This window comes from Lithobates pipiens, unplaced genomic scaffold (genome assembly GCF_037356315.1).
Source record: "Lithobates pipiens isolate NorthernLeopardFrog02 unplaced genomic scaffold, aLitPip1_a1.2 Scaffold_1, whole genome shotgun sequence".
Classification (NCBI taxonomy): Eukaryota; Metazoa; Chordata; class Amphibia; order Anura; family Ranidae; genus Lithobates; species Lithobates pipiens.
In genome coordinates, this window is record NW_027507685.1 from 19,663,338 (window position 1) to 19,679,251 (window position 15,914).

Here is a 15,914-nt window from a genome sequence, read left to right on the forward strand (position 1 = left end):
ACATTCAGATGGTTGATGATTAAGAGGCACATCTAATGCCCCATACACACGGTCAGACATTCCGACCACAAAATCCTTCGGATTTTTGTTCAACGGGTTTTGTCCGAAACGTGTCTTGCATACACACGGTCGCACAAAGTTGACGGAAAATTTGATCATTCGGATGGGACTACGTAGAGGCCAGTAGCCAATAGCTTTCATCTCCAAATTTTTTCTGAGCATGCGTGGCACTTTGTGCGTCGGAATTCTCTACACACGATCGGAAAAAGTCTGATCAGATTTTGTTGTCGGAAAATTTTAGATCCAGCTCTCAAACATTTTTCGTCGGAAATTCCAACAGAAAAAGTCCGATAGAGCCCACACACGATCGGATTTTTCAACAACATAATCCGATCTGACTTTTTCCGTCGGAATTTCCGAAAAATGGAAAAATGTTGTCTGGTCTGAGGAGTCTTGATTTCAGCTGTGACATTCAGATGGTAGGGTCAGAATTTGGCTTAAACAACATGAAAGCATGGATCCATCCTGTCTTGTATCAACAGTTCAGACTGGTGGTAGTGGTGTAATGGTGTGGGGGATATTTTCTTGTCACACTTTGGGCCCCTTACTACCAATTGAGCATTGTTTAAATGCCACGGCCTACCTGAGTATTGTTGCTGACCATGTCCATCCCTTTATGACTACAGTGTACCCATCTTCCGATGGCTACTTCGAGCAGGATAATGCACCATGTCACAAAGCTCAAATCATCTCAACACTGGTTTCTTGAACATGACAATGGGTCCATTGTACTCCAATGGCCTCCACAGTCACCAGATCTCAATCCAATAGAGCACCTTTGGGATGTGGTAGAATGGGAGATTCACATCATGGATGTGCAGCCGACAAATGTGCAGCAACTACGTGATGTTATCATGGCAATATGGACCAAAATCTCTGAGGAATGTCTCCAACACCTTATTGATTCTAACACGAAGAATTAGGTCAGTTCTGAAGGCGAAAGGGGGACCAACCCGGTACTATCAAGGTGTACGTAATACAGTGGGCGGTGAGTGTATATATTTGAACAATGCGTCTAGCTGTGGACCTGGAGCCTTGCATTTATTCTTAATGCAACTCCTTTAGGTCTATAGATAGCTGAATAAGGTAAAAAGGATAGTAATCTTGACATCTAATGCTGCGTACACACGACCGGACTTTTTGACAGCAAAGGTCCGACGGAACGAGTCCTTCGGACAATTCGATCGTGTGTGGGCTCCATCAGACCTTTGCCTGCCAAAAATCCGGCGGACTTTAGAAATAGAACATGTTTTCAATTTTTCCACCGGAACTCCGCCGGCCCGAGAAATCCATTCGTATGTAAGCTAGTCCGACGGACAAAAACCAACGCTAGGGCAGCTATTGGCTACTGGCTATGAACTTCCTTATTCTAGTCCGGTCGTACGTCATCACGTTCAAATCCGTCGGGCTTTGGTGTGATTGTGTGTGGCCAAGTCCGTTCATTCAGAAAGTCCGTCGGAACTCCGCCGAAAGTCCGTCGGACCTAGTCCCTCGAAAAGTCCGGTCGTGTGTACGCGGCATAAGAGATGATTTGTATTGAGTCCTACAAACATCCTAATAACAGAATCGTTGTTTTGGTTGGCACATATATTGCTTCTGTAGTGACAGTTTGTACAAGTATGTATTTATATTTAATAATTTATGTATATAATAAATCACATTAATGGCTTAATTTCAATTTATTGTCATGACTTGAGTACACAGTATAATACTTTATTTTACCTGATTATAATTCACTTGGAAACTTTTACATTTGTATGTGTTTCTTTTATTATCTTTATTATATTTATTTTTGTATCTTTGATCCCTCTTGGGGGTGCAATCGTTAGCATTTAGGTATGTTTATTATGTGTTTTATTATTTAACATTTGACATTTGTATTTGACATTTTTTACAGCTTTTTTAATATTGTCAACACATAGTGATTGCATTTTCCCTTTGTTACACAGGAACAATTTGCCAGCCTTTACTGCCAGGCACTTTTGGCAGATTTATGTCAATGTCTGCTGTCAGTGAGCACAAATAGGGCAAAATGGGCTTGGGAAGAGTACAAGCATGTGTGCAGTCAGATAACCTTGCTCCCCTGAAATAAATAAACATTTGGAAGCACAAATCCACAATGTACCACCTAATCAATTAAGGTAAAACCCTTCTATATGTATTTTGTTCTTCAGTAATTGAAAAAATTTATGAAATGAAATTTTGATATTAAAGTCACAGAAAGACATATGCAGCCAAATAGACATTTGGGTTGATTTAATAAAACCGGGCAGTGCAAATTGAAATCTGGTGCAGCTCTGCATAAAAACCAATCAGCCTCCAGATATTTTTTTTTTTTTGTCAAAGCTTAATTGAACAAGCTGAAGTTAGAAGCTGATTGGCTACCATGCACAGCAACACCAGATTTTGCACTCTCCAGTTTTATTAAATCAACCCCATTGCACCTCCATTTGTATAGCCTTCCTGAGTTTTCTTATTATAGCAGCCAATTACTGTGCCTAAATACGAATGTGCAGCCCAACAGGCATTTTGTTAGACCCAATGCTCTTAGTAATGGTTTGCGGAGATAAAAAGTTAAAGCAACTGTTATAATGCCAAGGTGTTAGCCCTTGTACACACGGTCGGAGATTCCGACAACCAAATCCGTCAGATTTTGTCCGACAGATCTTGTCCGAAACTGTTGCATACACACGGTCGGACAAAGTTGTCGGAAAATCCGATCTTTCAGAACGTGATGACGTAATTTCGTTACGATGGGACTACGTTCAGGCTAGTAGCCAATAGCTTTGATGTAGGAATTTGATCTGAGCATGCGTGGCACTTTGTCCGATCGGAATTCTCTACACATGATCGGAGTATGTCTGATCGGAGCAGTTTGTCGGAAAATATTTCCAGCAAGTTGGAAAATTTGGTCCGACGGATATTCCGACGGAAACAGTCTGATGCATACCACACACAGTCGGAATATCCGACAAAACGGTCCGATAGGACACATTCCGACGGAATCTCCGACCGTGTGTGCAAGGGCTAACATGTGTTCTTTTATTCAAATATGTAGTTCAGGCAGCAACAGCCTGCGATTCTGGATTTTTACTCAACCTGCAAAAGATGGAAATAATGTTTGATGTAGATGGCTATCTATGAAGGCATTGTCAGAAGGATGCTTTAAGAACAGAACTGAGAATCATTGGTGGACCAGGTACTCTGGGGGACAGCTTTCCATAGAGAGTGTAATGTCCCTCTCAGCAAGACAAGGCTTTAGTTCTGAATTCAGTACACAGTGATTGTTAGATCAACTTCTGACAATTTCATTGGCCACACATGGATTGAAATATGCCCAGTCCGTGCTGGGCCAGCTGAATTACGATCCATCTTTGGCCAGCTTAAGAGGGGATTTTCCCTTACATTTTAGAGACTTTCACTCACTTCCTGGCTCATCTTCATGACAGGATGTGAAGAAAAATCTCCTTAACAGGAGCCAGACAGCAAAAAATACACTGAAAGGGATTTTAACCTTTTGCTTCTCTATCCAAAACTGGAAAAAAATTGTGGGTAGTCATACATGTCAGTTGGTGTACTTTAATATGTTAGTTTAAATATCTAATAACTTTAACTGCTAGGTGTACAGAGTAAGTAAGTAATGACCAGCAATCCATCAATCTCTGTATATTGTCAGTATAGGGATGGCTTGGTCTTCTTTCCAGCAAAACATGACAGCCATGTGCAGATGAGCATAGCAACTGCTGCTCCACCTCCTGTACAATAATATGCCCAGCCAAGCTTGCAGGAGCCTGGAACATAAGACAAAATAAATGTGTTACATTTTATAATAAAGACATTAAACAATTAGGTAAACTGGCTTGACAGAATATATGAGAAAAGTAAGCTCATTGTCTCAGTTTTTCAGGTTCTCACTTTGCTATAAACCTGTTGTTTACAAAATTCAATAGCTCAAGCTAAAATGACACTAGTGCTTTCAGATTAAAAGTCGCAATTGGTTGCACTGGTTGAAAAGTTTTGTCTCTGATTTGGTTTATCTCTACAGATAAATATGAGATTGATTCTCAGCTTCTGAATGAGTTAATATTTCTTCATTTGTTTTACAACTAACCTAGGGACTTTTGCATGGCCAAGAACAGTTTGAGCTTGGAATTAATGTACCAACCCTAAGGGAATCATTGACAGTGTCCAGGGTGTTCCAGACTCTTTAGTAATTATGCAGATGAAGTTTAATGTCTTATAGAGGACAGGAATAATGTACCCGGGTGGTAAATGCAAGAATTAATTTTTAATGTTGTGTAATAGCCTTCTACTTTACCTAAGCTTGCCTTCCACTTCATTGCTTGCATATATTATAATATTTATGTTCTCTGCTCTGCATCATTTTGATGCTTGAATCACCTATTCTTTTTTCCTTTTTTTTACAATAGGCAAAGGCAATGTGCTTTATATCCAGTTGAGAATTTTTCATTTCATACATCATTTACAGAGCAAATATACTGTGATTTAAAATTGTACCCATAATGTTCACTTTGCAAGGGAAGTTGCACTTTGCAAGAGAGTTTTCCCCAAACCTCAGGGAATGTGGTAAATATTTACTATGCAAAGAATACCTAATCACATGCAAATATAAGTTAGATACAAATTAAAAAACAGCTTTTTTTTTTCTTGCACATGATCGGACGATGGACGTCAGCAGAGCTTCTCCTCAATCACTGAGCTCTGGGAAAACTTCCCTTGCAAAGTGAACAGCATATTTGCCTTTAGTAAATCGGCCTCAATTTTTTTTAATGATATGAAAAAGATAGACATTATGTTATCACCCGCCCCTAGTGTATTTTTCTATGGATGTATAGGGGTTGCATTCTGGAAAAAGGAACTTAGTTCAAATCACAAGCACTTCTCAAGACAATGGAAGGAGATCTGTCTGGCATGTTCACCGACACCAAAAGAAAGGTCAAGAGAAAAGGGTCAAGAGTAATCCCTGAAGCCACATGGGCATCCCCATGACTAATCTCAGAGGGGTGAAGCTAAATACATTGGGGGCATGACCTGGTTGGAGCCCAGACTGAGGTTGCCACTCTGACACTAACCACAGGACAAGACGGGTGTGCGGCTTCAGGAATTACCTCTTCCCTTTTCCTTTGAGCTACAGCAGGAGCCAGGATGAGCTCCATCCCTTACTGGCACTCCCAGCAGTTGCAAAATGACCATATATACCCAACAAAGAGCATGACTGGCACATCAACATATCATAAGTCACCAAAAGAGAGGTGGTAGGTTGAACGTCGCATATTTTCTCCCAAATAAAAATAAAAAGGTTTGGGTGGAGATCAAATACAACTACATACCAATGTGAACTACATGATACAGCAGATCTTCCAGGTACACAGATACTGAGCAGTAGTAGAAATGGTGCTAAAAGTCATATATAGCTAGATGGGGTTGTGGGGGATGGGGCATTTTCCTCCTAACTGCTTAGGAACTCCAATATCAAAGATGTGAATGGACCACACTGGATGGAGTGGGGACAACATTAGAATAGCACTTTAGAAATTATTTTGTTTCTAAAGTATGGTAGATTACAATACACCACCATCCTGTCTTTCACTTTCCGCCTGCCAGCAAATTATATAGTTTATGGGAAGATTCGGGAGCTTTGTGCTGAGCTAGATAAGAAATGCTATGCCCCAGAGCAGCAAGTGAGATGATGGGCCTGGAGCTGAAATCTCCTTAGCAATAGTGTCTACTTCCCATCAGCAACAATTTGCAGCTCCTAATTACTATTTTCTTTATACAGCATCTGCCTTTTCTGGAGTTTAAAGCTGTATTGAACCCAAAAATAATAATGTATTATATTGTAGCTTACTGATTGGAGATGTTATGGTTGCATTATTTTTCTTTTGTTAGGCTTTATTTCTTTTATTTTCACCTGGTGGTCCAGCCATTAAGTTTGTTATTTTTCAGCTTCGAAAAACAGACCAAGCTGTCAAGCAAACATGTCAGTTAGAGGGTTGAGAGTAACCATTTACCTCCATCGGGGGCTTTTAGAATGGCCAGCATTTGATCATTTATAGGGAACCTTTATCCCAAAGGGAAAGAAACTGTTGCTGTAACTGCTTAGGCCGCGTACACACGGGCGGACTGTCTGACGGACTTGGTCCGCTGAAACGTGTTTCAGCGGACAATCCGCTCGTGTGTGGGCTTCAGCGGACTTTTTCAGCGGACAGTCTGGCGGACTAAGTCTTTCGGAATTTCCGTAATATTGTCCGTCCAAACTTGGTTTCAGCGGACAGTCCGCTCGTGAGTAGGCTAGTTCGACGGACTAAGTATGGCGCATGCTCAGAAAGGATTTACACGGCGAAAGGTTGCATTGCAGTGTATTGGACGTCGTATTTCTAGTCCCGTCGTACGCGCTGTACACGTCATCGCGCAAGCTTTCGGCAGACTGTCTGTTCATCGTGTGTGGTCAAGTCCGTTCATTCGAAAGTAGGATGGACTGTCTGTCGGATTGTCTGACGGACTTAGTTGGACGGATAGTCCGCCCGTGTGTACGCGGCCTTAAAAGGTGTAAACTGCAGGTTGGCTTTAATTTGTTAGTAGAGTCCATCTAAATCTGCTAGTACAGTTCAGCAGGGGCCAGATGAATTTTGATCTGTGTGTTGCCATTCCGGTTCAACCAAAGCCAATCATTAAATTGGCTTCTGTTGAACGGGACAGCTGGAAAACCTTGTTCAATCAGCAGCTTGCGGCCAATCAGTTGCAGGGTTGTTCTGTGTATTTTGACAGAGGGAAGTTCCAGTGGGGGGATTCCTGCATCCATATTACTTGTGTGGATGCAGGAAATTTTTAGATTGTCTTTTGTGAAATGGAACAGTTTGAAAACCTTATTCAAATGTATTCTAATTAGGAATCCTCGTGGGGGGGGGGGGGGGTGGATTCCTGCATCCATATTACTTGTGTGGATGCAGGAATCTGTTGATCTGCTGAATGAAAAAAACTGACAGCGTGTTTCCAGCTTAATACTACCCTCTCCCAAGATGGACAATGCTGTTATCCAATGGTGTCTCAGTTGCTCCTTCATCAAAAGTGAAGACACCATAAGACAGTAAATGCATTACTGGTAAGACCAATAAAGCAAAAGTCCTAAAGAAAATAATCAGGCTACAAATATACAGTTAATAAAATGTATATAGATGCTTGTTAATGCAATTTTGACAGCTGCAGTAAACACCAAAATGCTCACCCTGGATATCAGATGCACTGCAGATGTAAAACCCAGTGAACTGAAGGTTACAGAAACCTCCCCCATAGGCGAGCAAAGAAAACTCCCAAGGGCTACAGTATGTGAGTAAAATAACAATAATACATTTGGTGTCATATATAGTATGGTAGTAAGAAATACAAAAGAAAACTTTCTGACATAATATAGCGAGATGGACAGATATTCCATACATACCAAGTGCTAATGGTGATAATTATCAATGGGAAAGCCCTTTTATTTATAATGGCTGCTGATTGAGAAGCCTAAGCACGAGGTCAAGGCCTGGGATGAGTGAAATGTATCCAGGAAATAGAAGCCCCTGGAGCACCTCTGTGTTTTCTACAGCTGTCAAAATTGCATTAACAAGTGTCTATATACATTTTATTAACTGTATATTTGTATATCTATATTCTTTCTTTGTAGGATTACTGTCCCCCCATTTTTTGAACTCCTGAGGAAGTGGTTCCAACTGTGAAACATGTTGAGTATGCTAACTGTGCATACCAACTAAACTATGTGTTGTGCTTTATAGTCTTGGTAAAAACATTACTCTTGCTCTTATTATACTGTAATTGTATGGTTTTTCATATGATATAATAAAGACTTTTGTTGATTTTATGTGACTGTTATGCTTTTGCTGGTACCAAAAAAAGCCTTGCTGCCCCCCCGTGCAAGACTGAAGGTAAGGCTGGGGTCCAGCCTTAAGTACACTGCTGACAAAAACTATTTTATTGGTTGCTATGGGATACTGTAGTTTTAGCTGATGCATTGTTCCTGATACAGCAATACTAAAAAGTCTGTTAGTGATCAGCAGGGGATGAGTTAATTACATATTGAAGCCATGTAAATATTCTGTGTATCTTGTACTGTACAAATGGAAAGTCGGCTGTATTGATTTCAATCCCTCTCAGCTATAATGAGTTTTACTCTGATGCACAGCTAGTGCTCCTCATATACACACTTTCACCGGCCACGATTGGTGATTGTGAGTCACTTGTTACCTAATTGGAACTGACTGGATGCGTTGCCACATGCCTGTCGGATTTCAGGGCTGTTCCACCCCAGTGGATACAGGGCACATCCGGAGCTAATGAGGAGTCCTACAGAGAATCACATAAGGAAAAAAAGAGCATGTTTGTTTACTCAGTGTGAGCTACACAGCAATCTGCAATATTCATTACAACCAATTACACAGCTACTTCTATGCAAAATGCTCTTTTAGAGGCATATTTGCCACTTGAGAAACAACAAATATTTAACTGTAGTAGAAACAAAGCAAAAAAAAATGGAAAACATTTAAAATTCGATTTTTTTATTGCAGGAAATGCCACCCAATTGTAGAAACCTAATAGGCAGGTTAGTCAGGCTGAACAATTGATGTCACCTCAAGCAAAGATTAATAAGGCCACAGAACTGTTGCTGAGTTTAGACAGAGTTCTTCCATTTTATCTAAAAACATATTCATATATGGACAGAGAAAAATGTTCAAAAGTTTTTAGGTTCCCCCCTTTTATCCTAATCATGAAAACTTTCTGCCATTCAGTTTTGGTGTTCAGCTATTGTGTTTGTTGCCACTGCTTGAAATCCAATTGAACCTCCAGGTCAACCTCTTAGTGCTTACAGCACACAAATATGCAGCCTCTTGGTGGGTGGGCCTTGGTGGGTATTGCCAGAACAGCTGTGCCGAGAGCGCCAAGAGGGCACTCCCAGCACAGTTATAGATGGCTAACTGTGGTTACATGATCATAAACCCCGCTGCTCCTCCTGGCATCTTAAACCCCTTAAAGGGCCGGGAGGAGCCGATGTCAAGGGGTTGAATCAGTTAATAAATTCCAGATGCATCAAAAAAAAAAAAAATATGTGTTCAATGTTTTCCAGTTTTCTTTCTTAAGCAGCCAGAGTAAAAAAAAACTGTCCTCTGCCAGCAGCTCCGGGAAAAGCAGTAGCCCCATTGCAAAAGTGCAATGTGTCCCCTACTGAGCCAGACTTATAGCTTTGCAATTGACTCATGTTCAGTAGAGGGTGTCAGACCTCTTCGTAGAGGTAATTTCTTCCCTAAGACCCCTTTCACACTGGGGCGTTTTTCAGGCATTTTTCAAGCCCTTTAGTGTTAAAAAAAAAGCACCTGTGAAGCGCTTGAAAGAAGCCTCATCTGCAGTCCCAAAGTGAAAGCCCAAGTGCTTTAAGAGCCCTTTCACAATGTCAGCGCTCGAAAAACGATTGTAAAGCGCCGCTTAAACTAGCAGCGCTTTACCAGTGTTTTTCGAGCGCTATTGGGGTGCTTTTAACCCCTTCTATTGGCCAAATATGCCATCATAATTGATTTCAATGGGAAGGGGCGCTTTAGGAGCGGTGTATTCACCGCTCCAAAAGCACTGCAAAGAAGGTGCTTGCAGGACTTTTTTTGACGCCCTGCCAGCGCAGCCCTCAGTGTGAAAGCACTCGGGCTTTTACATTGGGATTGCAGTTGTGGCTTCTTTCAAGAGCTTTACATGCACTTTTTTTGATGCTAAAGTGCCTGAAAAACACCTGAAAAACGCCCCAGTGTGAAAGGGGTCTAAAGATAGCAAGGGTCCCACTCTGCAGCATGCTGGTAGGACACAGGCTTTTCTACTCAGGATGTGACTTTTTGTGGGAAAACTAATTGTAATAGTGTGTGTAACTTTTGTTTTGTTTCCCTTGGAATGCATCTAGTTAACTTAAACTGAAAGTTTATTTGGGCTTTAAGTATGTGACTTAGACCTAGTATACTAAATGTATTTTTTAAGAATGAAAAATCAGTGGTGAATGTTTATCAAAATTTAGGATCCCCATTCATCCCAAAAGCCCATATACCTGGTGGGCAAGTCTGGTAGATCTCTTTAAGGTTCCATTTATTCTATTGTCTTGCATTACCAGAAGTACAGCAGGCACAAGTGTGAGTGAGAGTGTGAATGGGCCCTAAAAGGGGAATACAGCGTATTGTATTTGAAGTTACTGTGAATTTAACATAAATTCATTGCTTAGTGCCATGGTATTTTCCCAACAGCAATTTCTTGTATCCTGATTTAGAGAAAAACAGTGCTTAAACACACCTTAAAACATTTCTATATTTCAACATGTGACTGGCAGTCACATGATCTTGCAGGCAGTGGGTGTATTCCTAATATCCGACTCTCTGAAAAAGTAGGATTTTCATACAGGATTTTGAGAGATCCTAAGATATAATGTACATGAATTTTAGGCAGTCAGAGGTATGTGTAAATGCTGGGCGGTGCCGGCTATTATGCTATAAAACTCACATTTACTACCTTTATATTTTGCATACAAAGGATTAGGACTCATTCACACAGGTGTATCTAAGCGTATGTTTGTATGAAGGGCCAGATATGTCATTATAGGATGTACAAAAGTTTTGTGCAAATATGTGCAGGCAGTCCTATTCATTTTATTGGGGCTCAGCAGCTGTACAGACACAGCTGATGGTCCCAATTTGATGCAGCTGTGCATGGTATCCAATCAGCTTCTAACTTCAGCTTGTCTAATTAAGCTTTGATAAAAAAATAAAAAAAAACTGAAGCTAATTGGTTTCTATACACAGCTGTACCCAATTTTGCACTCTCCAGTTTTAGTAATTAAACCCCACTGTTTGCTTTTGTGGGTGTGCACCCACACCTACACAGCTGTCAAATTTGGACCAGTGACTGTGTCTGTGCAGCAACTGCATCCCAATAGACATGAACTGGACCATCTGCACACTGATGCATGGAACACCTGTGCATCACAAACAGGCAAACACAGCCCTTCGAATGCCTCAGCCTTGTGAATGAGGCCTTACTACTTCTGTTTTTGATGTCAACTTTTATTTACTACAGTCATATAGCTGAGCATTTCCATATTCTAATTTCACAGTTCAGTCCTAATAACATAATTAAAATGCAATGCTTAAAAATATACCCTTATGCCGCGTACACACAAGTGGATTGTATGGCGTACTTAGTCCGTCATACAATCCGACGGACAATCCGTCGTAGTTTCCACTGAACGGACTTGACCACACACGGATACACAAACAGTCCGTCGAAAGCTTGCGCGATGACGTGTACAGCACGTACGACGGGACTAGAAATAGGAAGTCCAAGACACAGCAAAGCACCCTTCCGCCGTGTAAATCCTTTACTGGGCATGCGCCATTCTTAGTCCGTCGAACTAGCATACTGACGACCATATTGTCCGCTGAAACCAAAGTACGACGGACAGATTTTTGGAAAAACCGAAATTCTTAGTACTCCGGACTGCACGCTGAAAAAGTCCGCTGAAGCCCACACACGAGCGGATTGTCCGCTGAAATGTGTTTCAACGGACTAAGTACGTCAAACAGTTCGACCGTGTGTACGCGGCATTAGAGGCTCAAAAGTGCTCAAGCGTAAAATTCTCAACGCTTTCTCGTGCCTGGGAAGCCACAGGTGGCATGTACAGCCGGCCATATAAGTGAATGTCTGAACATGGCTGTACTGGTATAAACCCTGATGCACCTGCCCCTATGGCATATTCAGCGTTTGGAAACATTGGCCATATGGGCATTCCCAGGTATCATGAAAGGCTACCTTCCTTGTAGGGCTGGCTGTGCACACTACCTGTTGCTCCATGGGCATGGGAATTTTATGTTTGAGGATTTTTAAGCATCTAAATATCTGTGTGCATGAGGCATAAATTCATGTCAACTTTAAAATAATACTTGTTTTTGTCAAGCAGATTATAACATTCAAGCGTTTGGGACTAATTACTAAAGAAATGTTTTGGTGAAGTTAAACTTTGTTAATAAAAACCTCAAACAAGTGAAGAGGAAAATAAAAAGTAAACTTCTAAAGATAAATGAATGTTGTAAACAAATAAAGATTCTTTTTACCCAGAATAAAAAGTGACTCATCAGTAAATAACCCTTTTAATAAATCATCAGTATTAGAGAGGATATTAACATTTAATGGTCTATCATTATTGACCGCACCCAGGACATTTGGACAGACACACAGTGGTTTTTCATTAAAATATGAAATAATGTGAAATACTCTTTGAAAACCTCACAAAGGGATTACGCAGAGTTCTCTCAACAAACTCAGATTGTTAATACCAATATAAAAAAAAAGGTAAAACCGCGCTGAGACCCAAAAAAAAGGTTTTTCTTACTTATCAAATAAGAAAAAAAAAATGTGTTAAATGAATAAATATAAAGTCAATATATAAAACAAATACAAATAATAAATGAAAAAATGGACAAATCAATGTTCAAGTAATATAAGGCTGCTGTTCCACTGTGGGATACACACACATAAAAATAGAAACAAATCGGAAAAAGAGCTGCGCCAAAAAAAAAAACATATATAAAAAAGAAAAAAAGGAAGAAAAAACTACACCAATAAAAAAGCAAATAAATAAACCAATCCTATAGGCAAAAAGTCCATAAAGAATTTTGTGTTATTGAAGAGAAAAGTCGATCGCACCACAGTGATTCCACACTTCCTTATCACTACTGTACCCAACCACCGACAAATAAATGCGCTTACCAGACGGTAAAGCGTAAGGAGCGTTTATGATCTCAAGCTACTGACAGCTCCTCGCCTCCACCGAACGCTTTGCCAATCGGGAACAAACGATCCATATATTGAAGATTCATATGACGCTCCACATTTTTATTAATACCCAATGTGTACGTTCAGAATATAAAAAGAAAGAAGCTTCCCATAGTGTAAAAAACTTCGGTACTCATGTAATTATAATAGAAATACACTTACATAAAACCAAGAATGATCGCACATAAAAAACAAGCCGGCCGGCAAAACGAGAGCCCGTCCGCCTCTCATAACACGTGGTGACGTCACAGCGTGTTACGAGAGGCGGACGGGCTCTCGTTTTGCCGGCCGGCTTGTTTTTTATGTGCGATCATTCTTGGTTTTATGTAAGTGTATTTCTATTATAATTACATGAGTACCGAAGTTTTTTACACTATGGGAAGCTTCTTTCTTTTTATATTCTGAACGTACACATTGGGTATTAATGAAAATGTGGAGCGTCATATGAATCTTCAACATATGGATCGTTTGTTCCCGATTGGCAAAGCGTTCGGTGGAGACGGGGAGCTGTCAGTAGCTTGAGATCATAAACACTCCTTATGCTTTACCGTCTGGTAAGCGCATTTATTTGTCGGTGGTTGGGCACAGTAGTGATAAGGAAGTGTGGAATCACTGTGGTGCGATCGACTTTTCTCTTCAATAACACTAAATTCTTTATGGACTTTTTGCCTATAAGATTGGTTTATTTATTTGCTTTTTTATTGGTGTATTTTTTTCTTCCTTTTTTTCTTTTTTATATATGTTTTTTTTTTTGGCGCAGCTCTTTTTCCTATTTGTTAATACCAATGCCTCACTCTTTATACACCCCCCTATTTCTTATACAAGGAAAAGAAGTAAGGGTATATCTTCTCCATGGAGTCACGAACAGAAATAAATGCCTAACACAAATACTAACTCTTCCTGACTTTGTCTAAAATTTTAGGAAATATTTATTCGTTTTCCACTGTAAAAACATCCCGACCAGGGCTGTTGTGTTGCACTTAGGAGAAGAAAAAAAAAATCCATATAATGTCCCTCCTTCTTCTCTTAAATGTGTGCACACATGTGCAGATTATCTAAAGGAAAAGGTCAATTTAAACCTACTGATAATCAGTCAATCTAAAAGCCAATCAATGCTAAGTTGGGATAGGTGAAGCCTTCAATGCTAAGTTGGGATGGGTGATGTATTTGTTTTCAGACTTCATTGGAGTATGAATGTTACTCTTTTACAATTGCTCATATTGTCACCTGAATAATATAAATGCACTCATCTGAACTATCGTACCTACACTTTTCGTAGTTTCTATGAAAACCTGTTTCAAACTGGGCCTTTTGTTCCTAGAAGGGCATAGATAGATGGAAAGTCTTGCCACAGGGAAAAGATAACAAGATGCCTGCTCCATCCGAGATTAGGCAGAAAAGCTTCTTTACTGTGCATATGATGCTGGTTTTGCTTTGTCACCAAGGCCTTGATTTCATTGACTTTACGAAAAAGCCCTGCTCCATCTACACATCGACCCCCTGCACCAATTAGACAGGGGGTTAGTAGATGGGTTTAGCCTCAACGCAGAGAATGCTGACACTTTAGTAATAAAGTAAAACCAATTTCCAGGTACACATGCACAATTTTCACCTTTAAATAGTAAAAAAAGCTGACAAGTTCACTTTAATACACCTGTATAATGCCAAAAAACTATACAAATAATGAAATGCAGATAACTAATAACAAGATTTGCCAGGGTGAACAAGGTTCCCAGAGGTGTTTGTTGTGTGACCCAGATTAGCAAAATCTGGCTGTATCTGTATGCGGTCACCTGTCACGTATCCCATTTCATGAGCTAAAGTTCAAATTACCATTTGAGTACCAAAGACCAGTGTCAGGAAGATTCACATTTGTTTATTTACTATTATAAATTCATGTAAAATATCTCACAAATAACTTGTATGTATCACATGGATCACATATGCAGGCATTTTATTATGTTCTTGGGGAGTTTTACTGTAGGTTACACGTAGCACAGCACAGTGGGAAGGTAGGGCAGTGGAGTATTATCTCTTTGCATCCACTGGGGATTAGTGTGATACACACCTGGTGGAAGGTCCCTGCACATTTGGGAAATGCTGACTTTCTATGTGATCATGCAATAATGTAGAGCTTTGCTCTTTGAAACAAGCTTATTGGTGTGGTAATGACATATTTTTCACAGAAAATGATCCATAATTATGCATTGTTCATCACATACTAAGTTTGTAGCAGGTTTGTTTTGAAGTGCATGTAAGTGCAAAATTTTATCTCTTGTTTTAGATTAAGGTAGGGAAGGTGAGGGTTAAAGCCCCTATCAGTAGATTTTTTTTTTCTCTGGTTGCTGCTTTGGAGATTTTCCTTAATTTCCTTTGTTTGGAGAGGCAACCAGAAGGACAAAATTTCCCTAATGTGATGGGCAGTTCTAGCTTGAACAGTTTTTACTGGAATAGCTGTCCCCATTTGGAAAATTTCCCCTCGTGCCCTCATGACAACTCTAATATTCAAGTTTTTTTTTTCTCACTTTCTGTCTCAGTGACAATGGTCACAAGGTCATATAAAGGAGTAAATCTCCCCACAGACTGCAATACATACTTGGCCGAGGCTTTAACCACTAGGTGTCCGCTATATAGCCGAAAGACGGCTGCAGAGCGGATGCCAATTGCCGGGAGGTCGTCCCTGGACGGCCTCCTGTTTACTTCCGCAATGCGCGTGCATCGGGGAAGTTCTGTGCTGGCCGTGTCCCCTGGACACAGCCAGTCACAGATCCCTGTGAAACGGCCAATCACAGCGGCCGTTTACAGCACGATCGGCGTGCCCAATGAGAGATGATCTCATATGTAAACATATTAGCTGAAAAAATAAGCTGAAAATTGGTCTGGTCAAGAGGGGTGTTTAAGTGCCCAGTTGTCAAGTGGTTAAACTTTCCATGCTCTATTCAAAACAAAAATACATACACTTTAAATATATTATCAGCCAA

General features: G+C 40.3%; 1 protein-coding gene across 3 annotated transcripts in view; it reads right to left on the reverse strand.

The window, feature by feature from the left end:
- Positions 1–1,720: 1,720 nt before the first annotated feature.
- Positions 1,721–15,914, reverse strand: part of LHFPL1 (LHFPL tetraspan subfamily member 1) — a 30,780-nt gene continuing 16,586 nt past the window's right edge. For all 3 annotated transcript variants that reach the window (XM_077481013.1, XM_077481094.1, XM_077481179.1), the window contains exons 3-4: positions 8,326–8,424; positions 1,721–3,851 (exon numbers count right to left, since the gene is read on the reverse strand). In XM_077481013.1, the coding sequence (XP_077337139.1) occupies positions 3,733–3,851; positions 8,326–8,424 (218 nt within the window). In that variant the 3' untranslated portion in view covers positions 1,721–3,732. The remainder of the gene's footprint in view (positions 3,852–8,325; positions 8,425–15,914) is intronic.